At 55.6% G+C, this 16,947-nt stretch overlaps 1 protein-coding gene across 2 annotated transcripts in view; it reads left to right on the top strand.

The window, feature by feature from the left end:
- The first annotated feature begins 10,987 nt into the window (after positions 1 to 10,987).
- Positions 10,988 to 16,947, top strand: part of GRID1 (glutamate ionotropic receptor delta type subunit 1) — a 702,415-nt gene continuing 696,455 nt past the window's right edge. For both annotated transcript variants that reach the window (XM_074339723.1, XM_074339722.1), the window contains exons 1-2: positions 10,988 to 11,213; positions 13,400 to 13,555. In XM_074339723.1, coding sequence (XP_074195824.1) covers positions 11,135 to 11,213; positions 13,400 to 13,555 — 235 coding nt within the window. In that variant the 5' untranslated portion in view covers positions 10,988 to 11,134. The remainder of the gene's footprint in view (positions 11,214 to 13,399; positions 13,556 to 16,947) is intronic.

Here is a 16,947-nt window from a genome sequence, read left to right as displayed (position 1 = left end):
AGAGGAGAGGAGGCCAGAGCTGCCCACTGCGGGGAGGACAGACACTGCACACAGACGCCTTCACAAAGGCCCACCCAGGCCCTCTTCCTGCCTATGACAAAGGCCACCCAGGTCATTTCCTTGGATTCTGGGATCTGCTTGGATGCTAGCCTTTTACAGACTCAGGGAAGGTTCAGAGCAGTCCATTAGGCCGTGGGAAGTCCAGGGCCTCAGTCCTTGCAAGTGGCCCAGACAGAGAATGGTTTATCATTGAGGATATAGGACACCTGTCTGCTCTTCTGCAGTGGTGACCTGGCCATAAGATTCCATCTCTAGAATTTGTAGAAGGGACACTATGTTGGGACATGTAAAGGCAGAGGCTCCCTCTCTTGGTTCTGACTATCAGATGGTTCAAAGGTTGAAGTGCTGTGAAACCAAACTGCCTGAGTTCAAATCCTACTCAGCCACTTATAGCTAGGCAAGTTACATAACCTTCTTGTACCTCAGTTTCCCCCTTCTGTTACATAGGAAAAATTAGTGTTCTTCCCTTACTAAGGATTGAGTGAGGATTAAATGAGTGTAAAGCATTAGAATAGTGCTTGGCTCATAATAAGTGTTGGCAATTATTGCTGTTATTTTCATTGAGGTCAGGCCCTGTCGGTCTGCCGGCTGACCGCCCAGCTGTCCACGGCTCTCCCTGTCCCAGTCAAGGCCCCTGTATCCTTGAGCCCAGTCCTCTCCTGGGCCTCTTGGTGGCCACAGCCGGGCCTCTTCCCCAGGCTGCCGGCAGAGGGCAGCATTGCACCACGACTGCTCCTAGATAGCGCAGTCGGTCCAGCCTGGGAAATCAGTGGTTGGGTCCCTTGCCCGGTAGCCTCTGGCAGGCGTGGTGGGCATGAGAGCAGGGAGACGGCGTCTCAGGCTGGCCCGGGGCACCTCTGGGCCTGGGCGCCCCGCTGCCTTCTCCCCACCCCCTCGGCGCACAGGGCTCTTTCTTGGCCCCTTGCGCAGCCCGGAAGTGCTTGGTCGTGTGCTCATCCAGTACACAACCTCCCAATCTGTGAAATGGGGGTAACTGCGAGGTGTCGCTGGGCTTGCGCCTGGCCAGGTGCAGAGTGAGGGCGCAGGAGCTATTTTAACAACCTCCACCAGGGTCTTCTTTAGGGAGTGAGTTGATCCTCACACCCATTAGGATAAAAAATACAGCTAAAGGGCCCCAGGCCTGGGAATGATCTGGGCACGTGTGACAGACTCGAGGGGACGTGTGGCCTTGAGGATGTGCATGCGGGTTTCTGCCTCTGGCTGTGGCTGGCTGTGTGGTCCCGAAGAGAGGGCTGATCTGGCATTAGCACACCCCATTCTTGAACCTGCTGAGTGTCTTTGCTTGTGCTGGGTCTGCTTCCTGGCATGCCTCCCCTTTTTTCTTCTAACCCTTTCTTCTCAGAAGTCCTTAACTGCTTTCTCGGCCTCTCAGGCCTGGCATTAGCTTCCTTGGACCCTGCCAGCTCCCAGCAGCAGGTCTGTCCCCACCTGGGCCTACCCAAGATCCTGCTGTCAGACTCTGGGCCTCACACCAGTACCTGTCTCTCCCACCAGGCCCCTTAGCTGGGACCAGGGCAGTGGCCTGGCTTCCTGGAAAAGAAGGTCCCAGCTCAATGATTCCAGTCCTGGAATCTCATGGACTCCAAGGGTCTAGCTCTTGGCTGCCCTCCCCAACAATTCCTGGAGGAGCTTGAACACTGGCCAAGGGGACTCCACCTTCAACATCTGTGGTCGCACACCTCCAGCAGGTGACGGCAGATGCAAGTCCCACCCCTCCCTTAAAAGCCCGGGGCAGGAAAAGACCTGCCAAAGATCCACAAACCTGGCAAAAGAACACTCAGTGACCCCAGTGATCAGGAAATGCACATTAAATAACTTGGAGGTGCAACTTTTCATTTATCGAAATTAAAAAAACATTAGAAATTAATAATGCCTAGTGTTGGTAGAGGTACAGAGAAACAAACACTTTCATGAACTGCTCATGAAAATGTAAATTGGTTTTAAAAAACAGCTTTCAAGAGCAATTTTGGAAATATATATTAAGAGATTTAAATTATGCATAACTGTTCTAGGCATTTATCCTAAGAAAATAATTGCATAAGAGCTGAAAATGCCTGTATAAGTATTTTTATGGTAACATTATTTATGATGATGAAAATTGGAGAAAAAAATCCCACAGCAAGTGACTGGTTAAATAAAATTTGATAGATTCATGGGATAGAACTGTAATTGGCCATTAAAAATAATATTTTCAGGAAACAATTTCATGGCACGGGGAAGTACTCACATTAAAATGTTCATTCACACATTAATTAATTCATTGATTTAACTAACATTTATTGAACATCTTGACATGCCAAGCATTATTCTAGATACAGGGAATAAAATTATAAACAAGACAGACAGTATCCTTCTTCTCATGAGGCTTATCTTTTATAGGGGGAAACGCAATAAACAAGTGAAAAATAAATTAATTCCAGGTAGTGATACTTTAGTCTGCTTCTATTTAAAAAGTATATGTGAGTATAAAAGAGGACAGGAAGAAAACAAAATATCTAAGTGGTTATTTTTGGTTGGTGGTATCAGTTAGGATTGTGTTACTTGTGAAAACTTTCAGATAGTCAAGGGCTTTACTGTCTCGTGTGTCCAGGGCTGAGAAAGCCTAGCCTTGTCTTCTGGTGGCTCTGCCGTCCTGGAATGAGGCTGTCAGTCCATGCTTGGCTTCTCAAGGTCACAAGATGGGCAGCCTCTCTTCTGAATCTCCTCTCCACGTTTCAGGTGGGTAGAAGAGGGGGAAGAGCAAAGTCTTTCTCCTCCTGAGGTGCTGCCTTTTATTATCGAGGAACAGACCTTTAGCCAACTTCTCATTGGTCAGAAAGGGCCAGGCCACTCCCAACTGAAGGAAGGTCACGAAGAAAATGGAGGTGGTGTAATGAGTGATTGCAATTTCCTTTTTCATATTTTCTGGCATTTTCTAAATCAAACTTGATATTAAAACAATCTTTTGCATAGAGGAAACAAAGGGCTTATTATGTCTTAAGACAGAGGGTAGGGGTGGATTGCTGCATAGGAAGGCAAAGCAGAGTGAAGGCAGATGCAGCTGGTCCCAGACAACCTGAGAGGCACCTGAGGCCTCGCCTATTGATTCCTGTCCCCTTTGGTCTTGTGGGTCCCCGCAGGTGAACACAGCTTTGAGAGGATAAGGTGAAGTGCAGGTCCATGGCTGCCCCAGTGAGGGCTGCTTCCTTCTGCTGGCTACCTTGCTGGCCTGCCCGAGCTCTCTCCATTGGTTGGTCTGCAAGAGCGGTGGATGTGTGCAGCCCAGGCTGATGCAGGGCTTGTTTCTCTTGAAACAAGCTGGAATTTGTCCCCGTGCACAGGCCCTCGTGGTTTATCAAATCATCACAAATTGGGGGCCTTACAACAACAGGAATTTACTGCTACAATACTGGAGGCCAGAAGTCTGAAATCTGGCAGGGCTGTGCTTCCACAGTCTCCAGGGGAGAATCCATTCCTTCTGGTGGCTGCTGGCTTGTGTCTCTGTCTACCTCTGCCTCTCTTACATGGACACTTGTGATGACATTTAGGGCCCACTCAGACAATCCACGACCATCTCCTCATCTCAATCACATCTGCAAAGATACTTTTTCCAAATAAGGAGACATTTACTCTTTTTGGGGATTAGGACATGGCTGACTTTTGGTATATGCCTTTCAGTCTATCACACTCATTTACTACTCTGATCCTCAGTGATCTCATCTGTAGACCAGGGATGAGAACCCATTCTCAGAGGGTCTTGTGTGGATCACCAACCATATGAACAGGTGACAGGCAGGCTGCCCCTCCCCTCTGACCTCTGAGGGCTGTTCTCTTCTCCTAGGGCAGCTTCTCCCTGCCTCCGCTTTTATCATTGGCTCGTCCTGATCCTGGAGACAGAGAAGACCAGGGAGGCCTGCCTCCTCAGGGCCTCCCCATCTCCACCCACTTCTCCTTGCATTGTCAGCTCCCTGCAGTGAGGCATGTGTGGTGCCGCTGTGCACAGGCCTGGCACTTGGCAAGTGTCAGACACGTGCAGCTTCCCTTCCTGCCCTGGGGGCCTCCCTTGGGGCTTCTACTTCCTCCAACTCCCGCTTGTGTTCTCCCACACCCAAACCCTGGATCTCTCCATTTTGTAGATGTAGCTCCTAGAAGTTAGGGACCTTGCCCAAGGCTGCCCAGCATGTCAGCAGTGGACCAGGGCCTGCGCCACCTCCCCGTCTCTTCCGAAGGAGTGCTGGGCAGCCCCTGCTCCAAGCCGAGGCCCAGAACATGCCTGGAAGGTAGCACCTTCAGCCTTTGGGTTTACAGACTGCTAAATGCACCATGACACCCAGACAGAGAACATCAATCACAATCTCATTCCATACCGCATAAAAGAAGAGGTTTACAGGCTAGAAAGCCTGCCACTGTAAATGGGTGTGTCCGTGAGCAGGGGCACTACAAAGCAGGAAGGCGGCTCTGGGGAAGGAGTTCTTTGCCAGATGAGCCAGGGCTCCAGGCAGATGTAGCTCCCCTGATCCTTGCTCCCTTGGGAAAGTGGGGGCTCAGCTCTGAGGGGCTGCAGAGCCAGGCTGGTAGGAGCTGCTGGGCTGTACCTGACTTAGGATGGGAAGAGGTGGAATGGGTGGGCCTCTCACACTCATTTAACCAAGTGTCTGGGGTCTCCACTGTGCAACTCCCAGCCTGGTGTGCAGGCTGACACTTGGGTACCCCATCACAGATGTGGAGCAGGCTGCAGTGAGCCCTATGGCGCCACCTCACCTGTGGACACCTGCAGGCCTGTCCCTGGGAAGGGCAGAGGACATATGACTGGCACAGACCCAGGATGGGACAGTCTCCTAGGAGTATCCTGGTGGCCAGGGGGACAAGGGCCTCACCCCTTTGTCTTGACTCTATTGTGGATCAGCGGCCCTATGGCTTCCCCAGGATGCCCACTGAAGACACGATGGTTGACCTGACTGGCTGCTGTGGGGCCAGCCCAGCCCCTGCTCTGTAGAGACCTGTCCAGGAGGGAGTGGGTCACCCACTAGGATCATTCTGGCAACTTCCACCCTGGCCCCTCCACCAACTCCTCTTCACACCTTGCTGCTCTCCCCTCTGTGTTCCTTTATGTGCTTCTACCTCCGTGCTTTTCCTCTTGCTATTCTCTCTGCTTGGAATGCATCTCTTCCTTGACTCAGTTCAAAGTCTCAGGTCAACCTGCACAGAGCCCACTGCAGGGACCCACTTCAGCAAGTGGCAGGGGCAGGAGGAGCCCTGGACAGTGGTGGGAGGGTCAGGGGGCCTCTGACCCCCATGTCCCGGGTCAGCAAGGTTGTGGCTGATGAGGGTGTGGGGGCCTGACTTTGGCTCTGGGAATAGGCATACCGGCCAGGATTTGGTTCCCTGCCACTTGGTGCCACCTGGGGAACCAGGAGCTCCCCAAACACAAAAAAGCAAGGAGTTGCAGAGCCCCAGGGCTAGGGAGAGGGGAGAGAAGCCTCCCCGGGCCTTCCTTGTAGCTAAGAAGCAGGGATCCCAACAAGCAGCCTGGGAGGGGCCTGGGCCAGTGTTCAGGCTCAGGAAGAGACTCTTCATGGCTGTGGTTTTTGAGCTTTAGACTCTCAGCTGCAGAACATTTCTTCACGCACAAATGTTTCAGGGCATCCACGTGCAAGACTGATGGAAGTGGGGCAGGTCTAGAGCCCCAGAGGCCGCGGCCTCTTGTGAAGAACATCTTAGATCTAGGCTGCGGGATGCACACTTGGAGGATCCCTGCTTTGGGAGGAGGTTGGGACACAGGGTGCCCCGGGTGGCCTGGGACTGAGAAATCAGCTCACAGGGGTCCTTCTTGGAAGCTGAACCTTCCTTCCCTTTTGCTTTCCCTTGTTATTTCGTTACACCTTTGTGCAGACTCTGGCCTGCCTCTTGTGGCCTTTGGAGGAGCCTAAGGAAGGGATAGACCTTGCTGGATTCTGAGGGGTTAGGGGAGCCCTGGATGTCAGCATGAGAGACCCAGCTCAGCCTGGGCTGGTGGTTTTGATCCTGCCACCCATTTTGCCTAGAGAGCTTGGGTCCAGGGACCAGATTTCTGTGGTTCTAGCTTGTTTTTGTGAAGGCAGCAACTTGTCATAGAGGTGACTTTGTGGACTACCTTGGTTCTAGGCAGACTGAGTACCCCATTCAGGGCCTGTTTCCAACTGTATAATGGGAATAAAAAGGGGCCTTTGGCCTGCACAAATGAGGTGCTCCTATCTGGGGAGGAAACACTGTGTGATTTCCTTCCTCCTCCTTGGCCCATGGGGCATGGCTCCAGCAAGTAGAAGCCCTCCCCACCTGGGCTGCCTGCCCTGTGCCATGGGCAGTGTCATAGAAATGGTATCTGGAAAAGGTGTGAGGCGGGGTGTGGGCAGGGGGCGGGGACACACCCATGGGTCCTGTCCTGGTGGCTCCAGCAAGGTAGGTACAGGGGGGGTAGCTTCAGGCTACATCCCCACCCCAACCTCGGGAAACCGAAGATCAAATGAATAGAAAGTTGGAATAACAGAACGAATGATGCAAAAGTTTGCCAGCCTGGGAAATTGAAAGTAAAAACCATGAGGCTAACAAAGAGTAAACATAAAATAAAAAAATATAGAAATACAAAAGAAAATAAAATCAAACAAATACAAGCTGAGAAACAGTAAAAATGAGATGAAAGAATTTGACAAAAAGGGGTAAGGAAGACAAAGTAGAGGTGAGCAGTTAACATACAACAGAAGAGCCAAAGGCAGCTACTGAAGGAAGGGGTGAAATGAGCAATAAATAGTTTTTTGGGTTTTTTTGGTTTATTTTTTTTAAATGCTGGTGGGTTAAGAGGAATTTCCTGAGCTCAGATCCTGGGAGAAGGTGGGTTACCTGGAGCCCAGGGGTTGGGCCCAGCCTGGTACTCAGGCTGCAGGGCTCCAAGCCTGGCTCCCTCTAAGATGCTGGCTAGCCTCTCCCTGGGGGTTGACACCAGGACTGGGGTCAGCCCCCTTTTGCGTACTTGAGAGCTGGTCTTCCATGCCAAAGCCTACAGAGAAAACCCCTGGCTGGGCCTTGGTCTCTCTTGCTGGCACTAACCCTCATGCAGGGTCCTGGGCTGAATTGTCTTAGAAATCCCAGGTGGGCTCTATGTGGGGAGAGAGGAGGTCAGGCAGTCTTTTAGGGTATGGTATCATGTCTAGTCTGGGGCCTGTCTAGGAGGAACATGACTGGGGAGGATGCACCTCTGCAGGTGTTGGGCACTGGTGGTTCTACATGAGCAGGCAGCTCCTCAGGGACTATGCCAGGGCAACAGGTCCCTGGCAGGGTCAGGACTCCAGCTGGCCCTTCCTTAGTTCAGTTATTGGTGGGGTGAGAAAGAAGGCGACAGAGGAAGGAGAGGCCTGCCATTCTGGAAAGAGAAAGCTTTAAGTTACAATGATTGCAGCTTCTAAGTGGACCGCCATGCCTTTCTCTTTGCCTTGACATCCCATCTGCAGCGTTGGCAGCAGACTCTTAGCTTCTAGGAGTGAGAGTCCTAATGGACCCTGTTTATTGTTTGCACACTCCTTCAATTTCCTTGTGTGTAAAATGGGAATACCGTCTCAGATAAGACGTAGAGTACTGAGCACAGTGCCTGCCTATGGTAAGTGTAGTGAGAATCAGTGTAACAAAATCTCTTTAGAAAAAGCAACCATCTATGTTGGCTGAACTCTGTGCAAAAGGAGGATTTACTGACTCAGTTTTAATTTCTATGAATACACCTTTGTGTAGTGAGGAGCAAACCAACAGTACTGAGTCCTGGGTCTACCAGCAACTCACCAGGAGACTTGTGCAAGTCCCTCCTTTCTCTGAGCTTCAGTTTTCCTCTCTGTGAAATGGGAATGCATCGCATGACCCCGAGATTGCTAATCTATCTTCTTTAGCTAAATGTTACAGTAGGGGTGAACTTGTTCACTGGGTAGAATTGCTTCCCCAGAAGCCTGGGTTTGGGAAGGCAGTTTTTGCAGTCCCGGAGGTCCTCAAGGCTTAAAGGGATGGGACTGGCCAGAATCAATAAGTAGTTAGGGACTTGATGAGCCTGATAAAGCCCCAGTTATGTCCCTGAATCTAGCAATCCAAACTTTACATGGCAGAGACGATTCAAATTGTCTTGCCTAGAGGTGGGTGTGCAGAGGGCTCCAGTGATCTCTGGGCCTTGCTCCCTGCTCTAGGAGAAATGGGACCTATGCAGAGTGCCCTTGTGGACAGGCAGGGGGTACCCAGGGCATTCCAGTCTGGCAGAGGAAACTGGCCTAGCTTGGGAGTGTATGAGGATGAGCATTAATTGATGAGCATCTGAGGATGGTGAAGGACCCGACACTGTGGAAGATGGAAGGGAAGGGGGTACCCAGGACAGGAGCTAAGGTTGCCCAGGCCAACTGCTTCTGGGGGTGGGGGCTGGGTCCCAACCTGAGTTGTAACCCTCAGGTCTCAAAACAGAGGGACCTCATCATCCACTTCACCATCTGAACTAGAAACTGATAGAAGTCTTTCCAAAACTGCACGCATGCGTTGGTGGGCTGCCTTCTTAATATTTGGAAGGGGGTCTTGAGGCTTGTCCCACTGCAATCATGATAACTCTACCTAGCATAATATGCATCAAGGAAAACATCTCACTGGGTTGGAAGTATCACATGCTTACTCTACTAACACACTGCTGGGGCCCAAACAAGTGAGTCTGGGAGTCCTTGACCCCTGACCACACCCACAGCCCTTCCAGGGTGGAAACTGTCCCCACAGGAACCAAATTGTTATATAATAAAAACCATCCTTTATTTCCCTTCTCCCTACAACTTTTCAGCCAGTGAATGGTAGAATTCTGAGAGAATGAGAATGGAGGCATGGGCGTTTGGAGAGCCTGGGTGGGGCATATTTTATAATTCAAGGCCCCAAAGACAGGTTTCTTGAGGAAGTGCTTTTCTGGGGAAGCACACTCATCCAGGTAGCCCAGCTTCCTGCAGGTACAGTCATTTCCTCTCTTTTCACCCACTGGCCCCCTCATCCTGGAAGCCACTGCCTGCCCCTGTGGTTCCTTTTGATTTCTCCAACCCAGCTTCTCTCCACCAGGCTGCCCCTGCCCACCCAGCTCAGCTCCATCAACTACTGCAAGGACAGCCTTCACTGCTTCTGCCCCCTCTGCACAGCCTCCTTCCCACCTTTCCAAAGTAAAATTTGCCAATGACTCTTCTGAGGCTCACAGCTTGGGACACACACACACTCACACTTCTTTTTATTCCTGCCTTGGCTCGCTAATGAGCATTTAATCCTGGAAAACTCCCCTCCTTCTTTCTTGGTAACTCCCACTCAGCCTTTAGAACTATCACCTCCTCCAGGAAGCCATCCCTGGCTCTTCCTCCTAGGCCGTCTCAGACCCAGGATGTGCCTGTGCACACATAGCTCATTCAGGGTCCTAGCCACATCTTTTAAAGATCTGTTTAGGTGTCTGCGTCTCTCACTGCGCGGGGAGTTCCAGGCAAGGAATGTCGCTGAGCTTCTTGGAATACCCCGTACCCAGCGCATGGCCTGGAGCACAGCAGGGGCCTGGGGCTGGGTCATCCACAGGGCCAAGGGGCATCCCTCGGGCCCGTGGGAGCGACCCCTTGTACTTGGCTCTGCCAGGCGCGCCCAGACCGACCTTCTGTGGAATCCCGGTCTAGGAAAGCTCAGCTGTCACCCTGAAATCTTGGGTGTGCCACGTGGAGCCTAGATTCTCTGGGACTTGGGCTAGGGTGGGGTGGAAGGAAGGGGTGAGCTGCGGTCCGGCTTGCCACCTCCTCCCCGGCTCGAGACCAAAGAACTTAACGCTAAAATTGGTGGCCGGCTGGAGGCATTCACCAGGCTGCGGAGAGAGCCTCGCTTGGCTCTGGCCACGAGAAGCCGGCTCTCCGCCCGGGCTCGCGCGTGAAGGCTCCGTGCAGATTCGGAGTCTGAGCACACCGGCCTCTTGGAAGGCTCCTCACGTCCAGGCGCCGCGGTCACGGCTGCGCCGGTTTCCGGCCATGAATTGGGCTTCAGAGTCCGAGCCTCCTGCCGGACTCCCGGCTGAGCGCGGGGCCCGCGGGGCGGGGGATGGGCGCCGGCCGAGGTCCGCGAGGCTAGCTAGGGTTCCAGTCAGCGGTCCCCGTTCTGCTCGGTGACAGCTCACAGGGGTCGCGGCCGCTCCCCTTTGACTCCCCTTGCATCCCAATGCCCAGCTCAACGTTCCGCCTCGTCTGTCTCCCGGCTACCCCTGGTCCGGCTCTGCTAGGGGCTCTCTGCCCGAGGCGGGGGGCATGGTCAAGACGCTCCGCGGCTGAGGTCGGCGGGCGCCAGGGCGCTCCGGGACCCTCTGAGGGCAGTCCGTGCCCAACCCTTCTCCATTCTCCCGCCTTTGGGTGGGTGGGGGGGCGCGCGAGGCCCAGGGCCGCTAAGTCTCTGCGCGCCGCAGCCCTGGCGGGTCCCCGCCGCGGTGCCAGCCTCCGAGCGTCCCCTGGGCTGGGAGCGCGGAGCACCCGGAGCCCCCTCCGAGCTGCGAGCCGGCGAGCTCCGCGCGGCGAGGCTGAGGCTCCGCAGTCACGTGGTCGAGAGGAGGGCGGAGGGGCGGGAGGCAGGCTGGGAGGGGAGGGGGAGCGGAGTCAAGGGGGAGGGGGAGGGGAGGGGGCGTCCTCCGCAGTTCGCTCCTCGCCGGGGCTCAGACACACAGCGAGCCGGGATCCGCCGCGCCGGCCCGGCCGCCGCCGCCGCCGCCGCCGCCTCCACCTCCTCCGAAGCCGCCCGAGCCGCGGGAAACACCGCCGCCGCCGGCCGCCCCCGCCGCGCCGGCCTGGGCTCGGGCTGCCAGCGCCACCGCAGCCGCCACCGGAGCCGGAGCGGGCGCCCGATCGCGCGGGGCTGGGCTGGGCTAGGGCGGGCGCCGGGCGCAGGGGCGGGCGTGCGGGGGAAGACGCACGGGCGGGCTCGGCTCTCCCGGGGAGCTGCCCGGGACTGCACCCGGACGGGCGCCTCCCGGCTCCGCGCTGCCCTCGGCCTCGCCCCGGGCCCGGGCGGATGAGCCGCGCGCCCGGGGGACATGGAAGCGCTGACGCTGTGGCTTCTCCCCTGGATATGCCAGTGCGTGTCGGTGCGGGCCGACTCCATCATCCACATCGGTGAGCGCGGCAGGCGGCCGGACTCAGGCTGGGTGGGGGCCTCAGCAACGCGGGGGGTACGCGGCGTCCAAACTTGTCGGTTCCCGGGTCCGAGGGGCTCGGCGAGCGGTCCTCTCCGGAAGGGCCGCGCCGCGTCGCGCCGCCCCGCGGAGGAGCTGTGCACGGGCCGCGCCGAGCGCCCGCGGGCTCCTCGCCGCTCCCCTGGGCTTCAATCCGCGCGCGGGGCCCCGCGGCCTCTGTCCACACTTAGGGCCGCGGCTGCGGGGAGCCCGGGGCTGTACACGCTTCCAGACCCGCGTCCCTAGCGGGCCGTCGGCGGGCTCGTGCCAACCCTTACGCGCAGTTTAGAGCAGCGAGGAGCAGGGGGCGGACACGGCCCCAGGGTCTCACCAAGTTGGTAGGGCAGAATCAAAAGAGGCCCAACAGGAACCGTGTGTGAATGTGGGTAGGTGGGTGTTGTCAGCGTGTGTCGCTGTATGTGCACCTGGCACCGTGTGGTGTCACTGCGAGAGGGCGTTGGGGTTTGTGGGGCCATCTGAGCCTGTGTTGGTGAGTGCACGACTGTCAGCCTGTTAGAGTGGATACAGTGTCTGCCTGTTTCTCTGGTGTGTGTCTGTGTATCTCTCGGTGTATGTGTGGGTGTGTGTGTGTATCTGGTTGTGGCGACTGCAGCCGAAACCTGGACAGTCCCAGAGTTTCATGTGGTCCAAGTCTTGGGGGCCGGCAGACGGTCCGGGTGGTGAGAGCCTAGAGAAGAAGAAGCGTGGGCGGCGAAGGGTGGGGGGGAGGAGTGTGTGTGTGCACTGAGCGGGAAGAGATGGATGGAGGGAGAGAACCGGGAGAGAAGACTAGCTAGAGAAGAGGAGGAGGGGTCGCGCGGAGGGGGAGTGTGTGGGAGTTGGTAGCGGCATGGGAGGAATCCCAGGAAGTTGGGCTGGGTTGGGGGGCTGACAGCAGGTGATTTGGGGGAGCCCCTCTGCAGTCACCTTTCCGGAAGTTGGGGAAGACCAGCGAGCACTGAGAAACTGGGGGTTGGGAAGTGTAAGAAGGCAGGGATGATGGGACAGCGCGGGGTATGGGGAGGAGTGGTGAGAACTAGGCCTGGGTTTGGTGAGCTGCACCGCCACACCCCTATCGCCCCACCCCTGCCCCCGCAGGGGCCAGCGTCAAAACTGCTTCCCACCGGGGTGGGTGTGGGTGGGGGCTCGGGTCTCATGGTCAGCATTGCGGCTCTGGTGTAACGTGGAACTGGGGCCTCCCTCCTCCTGCCCAGTCAACAGCTCAGGGGATCATCGGGCCCAGCCTTGGGGCCGTGGGGACCCTAGGGGCCTGGCTAGGTGGGGAGGACTCCAGAGTTGCCCAGGCTGCAGGGCCACGCTCTGGCGAGTGGGAAGCACAGAGTGGGCCAAGGCAGTTCTAAGCGTGAAAAAGGCCAGCGGGAGGCCGCCCTGGAGGAACTGTTGGCGGTTCTAGAAGGCCCTTTCCAGAGCTGCTCCTTCTGGGCTCCTCAGCCCTGCTGGGTTGGAAGGCAGGGGTCTAGGGGACAGTTGCTCCCCACCCCCAACATCATGCAGGATGAAGCAGGGAGGGATGGAGAGCAGAAGGCGGAGCCCGGGGCACCAGGCTGGGCAGTGTTGCCAGAGCCGGGCTGGGACTGAGATGCCTTTATTCAAGAACCCTGAGTAAAGAAGTCCTCTGGCACAGAAAAGCCACCCTGGACCAGCTTGCTCAGCTCCACTCAAAGGGGAATGTGCAGGGCAGAAATAAGTCATCCCATTTTGGGATTGGGACAGGGGAACTTTCTGGCTCCTGGGTTGGGAACACATGGGGCCATGTCAGGGCATTTGGGTGCTACCTGAAGCCACCCCAGCTTGGCTCAGTGCATCATGTGGGGCATGGCCAGGTCATGAAGTGGTGCCTTGGTTGTGAGACACGTGTGCGACCTGGTGGCAGCATGTGCGACGTGCATGTGTAACTCACGTAAACTGTGTGCACATGTAAACTAGAGGCATATTCCTGTGCTGGTCGACCAAGGAGAGCCTTAAACTATGCTGAAAGGCCAGTCCAGAACTCCCACCCGGGGCAACCAGCCGTCCTGATAGCACCATGACCAAGGCAGGGGTGGGGGTGGGGTGGGGAGGGAGAGCTCCTCTCCAGGCCGGGTCTTGACCCCTCCTCTCCTCCAGGTGCCATCTTCGAGGAGAACGCGGCCAAGGACGACAGGGTGTTCCAGCTGGCCGTATCCGACCTGAGCCTCAATGATGATATCCTGCAGAGCGAGAAGATCACCTACTCCATCAAGGTCATCGAGGCCAACAACCCGTTTCAGGCCGTGCAGGAAGGTGAGTGGCCGCTTCGCCCAGGGGTAACCGGGCCGCGGCCTGCGAGGTGGAGCAGCGGAGGAGACCGCGGCGTTTCGACGGGCTTGGCCGCTCTGAGACCCCTGTGCACCTGGGCAGCCGCGGTGCCACGCACGGTGCACGCGCCCTCCGCGGCCAACCAAAGCGGCGGCGCTAGGAGTGCTCCGCGCTGCGACGCCAGGGCGGAGAGGTTTGGAGCGAGGCGAGCGGAGCTCCTTGAGGGGCCTGTCGCGGTGTCGTGCAGCTCCTTTCTATCTCGGTTGGCGCGTGTGTGCGCCCAGTGCTGGCCGCGCAAGCGTGTGTGGCTCAGGGCCGTCTTTGTTTCTCGAGTGTTTGTGGGTGGGCGTGTCTGCGTACGGGGTAGCTGTGTCTCTGCACATCCCCTGGTTTCTATGGGCCGGTGTTTTCCTACGTTGTCAATCCCGGAATGCCGGACGCCCAAGCCCGCGGTCTTCTTGCCCGATGTACAACCTAGTACCGGCCGCATTTCGCGACCCGAGCCTCCTCAGTGCCTCGTCCGGCGTTCCTCTGCCGCGCTCCTCCAACGGGTTTGGAAGAGCCTGTTTCTCTCTCGCTGTACCCGCGGCGGGCAGAGGCGCCGCCGTCTGGGCCGGTGGTGGGCGCTGTTTGACCAGGAAAGGAGTGGAGTTGGGCCAGGCCTGGCTGCACAGTAATCCCAGCCGGCGCCTGGGCCACCCTGGTCCATAGCTTCTGCCTCAGGTTGGGCAACAGGTGCCCGGGGGCAGGGTGGGGAGCGTTCGTGTCAGCGGCCCCCTTTGCTTTTTCCTCTCATTCCCTCCTTTGCTACCTGGCTCGAGGCTGGCTCTTTGAACCCGGGTTCCTCCCCCACGTCGCCCACTTCCTGGTGAGGGCTCTCTTTGCCTCTTGACATCTGCGCAGCCCAAGTCCCTTTTCCTCTCATCTGTCTTCCTCCTCATATCTATGGGCTAGATGGCGTCCGCACTAAGAGTGCTAAGGATAGAGGACACAGCTGGTGACACAGAATGTGGGGATTCCTCTCAGGAGGAACTGGTGGGACAGTGGGTGTAGGGAGGAGGTGAGCTGGCTGAGGGCTCCAGGCCAGCTCTTCCTCCCCTAGTCCACTGGGCCCAGAATCCTCCTCCTGCCATGAGTTTTAGTTCAGCTGTGGGTTTCTTGGGTACCTGCAAGGATGGCATGACTCAGTGAAGGCTCTGGTCTGGGTCTAGAAGGTTGGAGCTCGTGCTAGGAAGAACTTTGTGCTGGAAGGAGGTCTTTGGGGAGTCTCCTATTCTTGGATGCAGCAGAGGGGGGAAGGGCCCAGCTCTGGGGCCTGAAAGTCCAAGTATGTCTTAAGGTGGTTATATAAATCCAAAGTTCTGAGTGTGTTTTTGGGGTGGCAATGAGTGGGGTGAGGCTAGTGTTGCCTATTATGGGAACTGCTGCTTCTAGCCTTGGCAGATATCCATCAGTGGTCTGGTGTCCACTGAGGTCCCGGAGGAGGAATCCTTGTCCTTCTTGGTGTCTGGCCATGTCCCACCAGCAGTCCCTGCCTCCGCATTCCCCACCCTTAGACTTCTTTTGTGTGCCCTCATGGAGGTGGACTGTAGCCAGGGGAGGATGGGCGTCCTTAGGCAGAAGTTACCCTAACTGGGGTGGGGATCTGGGGTAACACAAGCTTTTCCAGTTACGTGCCACAATTTTCATAGCGCCTCTGTGGCTCCAGGTCTCTGTGGACATTCATTCTTTGTGCTGGGGGGGGGGGGTGCTGAGCACACAGTAGGGATGCACATATTTCCTGCACCCAGGAGCTCATAGTGTGTTAACACCTGCCTGGGTTCCACAGGTTTAGCTGATTTTGCCATTTGAGAATGAAAATCCTAGTGTTGTAGACGTGCTGATTTCCTTAAAAAGAGGAGCCCCGAATCTGCACTTTAAAGTAAAATCTGATTTTTAACTATTGTCAATTAATCAAACAATTTACCAACATAGTACAAGCCAAACAATAAAGCTACGGGCCATTCAGCCTTTCAACCCCGATGCAACTTTGTCCTGGAGACACAGGGCTCTACCCAGGGGCTTTTTCTGAGAGAACTTGCTTTTTTGGGTCTTAGTTTCTCTATTTGTGTAACTGGAAAACTGTCTCAGGCTCCAAGGATGGCAGGCTGACAGTCTCACAAGGGTGTGAGAGTGCGTGTGCGCACATGTGCAGACCAGGCAGTTGGATCTGATGGCTGACAGTTGTCCAGGTAGAAGGCTATTGACCAGGCGTTTCTGAGCTGCCTGCTGCCCAGAGACTATGCTGATTAAAGCAGGCATGTGCTTTCAACTTACGAGCCGCGTGTATCCTGTGACCTTGTGCAGCCCTTGCATGTCTGCAAGGCACGGGAGGAGCCAGCCCCTCTGGGGCCTGAGGGGTGCAGAGCAGCGCTCAGTGGTTTCTTGTCCCTAGCCTGGGGCTCTGCTGGGCAGGTGTTCAGCTTGCTGGGTAGCCTTCCTTTGCGCTCTGTGGGGTGCTGTCCATCTGTGGCTTGGCCCTGCTGGATGGATATCTTATTTCTCCCCTGGGATGTTCACTGCAACAGGACATAGGTGGTAGATACAGTTTGGGTGGGAAAGAAAAGGACTTCTTGGAGGAGGGGTAAGGCCAAGGATGAAGGGCAAAGGCGGACTGGGGTTCAGTCTCCATCATGGAGAAGCTCCCAGTGACACCTTTCCCCCCACCCCGTGCATTTGGGATTGAGTTGATACTGCCCCTATTTTGGCCCAAGAGACAGCGCCATGCAGGGATAAGAGCTTGGTTGCTGGGGCCCAAGGAACCCTTTTCAGGTCCTGCTTGCCTCACTTGCATTGTAACCCTGAGGGAGTACTGGCCTTGCTCTGAGCTTCTGTTGCAGTATCTGTTAAAAGGAAACAATCATAGTACCTGCCTCATGGGATTATTTTGAGGATTAAATGAGTGAGATGTGCATAAATTGTCTGTGGAAGGCCTGTGGTAGGTGTTCAGTAAACACTAATTCCCTCTCTGTTCCTTCCCCAGCTGTGAATTCATCTCAGCTTCTCTTGAGGCTGTTGATATTTTCAGTCGCATCATTTCCTTAAGCTAGTGAATTCCTTGAGAGTGGACCCTCACTGACCTTTCCATTTTCAGCTTTTTATGTAGCTTTCTCCCCCTGATTAGGAAAGAAATGCATTGCTACAAAGAGTACAGATTAATTTAAAAATGTAAAAAGAGAAAGAGCAATCAATGCATGCTCATTAAATAAAATGTGGAAGGTACAGGAAAGCATCAAGAGATAGGAGAAAATCATTCTTCTGTTACTTCCTTCTAGTGTGTTTCCCACCCCCCCACCATTATATTTCGTAAATGCCGAGCATTCCCATTCTGTTCAGTT

This window comes from Rhinolophus sinicus, linkage group LG07, assembly GCF_036562045.2.
Source record: "Rhinolophus sinicus isolate RSC01 linkage group LG07, ASM3656204v1, whole genome shotgun sequence".
Lineage (NCBI taxonomy): Eukaryota > Metazoa > Chordata > Mammalia > Chiroptera > Rhinolophidae > Rhinolophus > Rhinolophus sinicus.
This window is presented reverse-complemented; position numbering and strand designations above follow the sequence as displayed.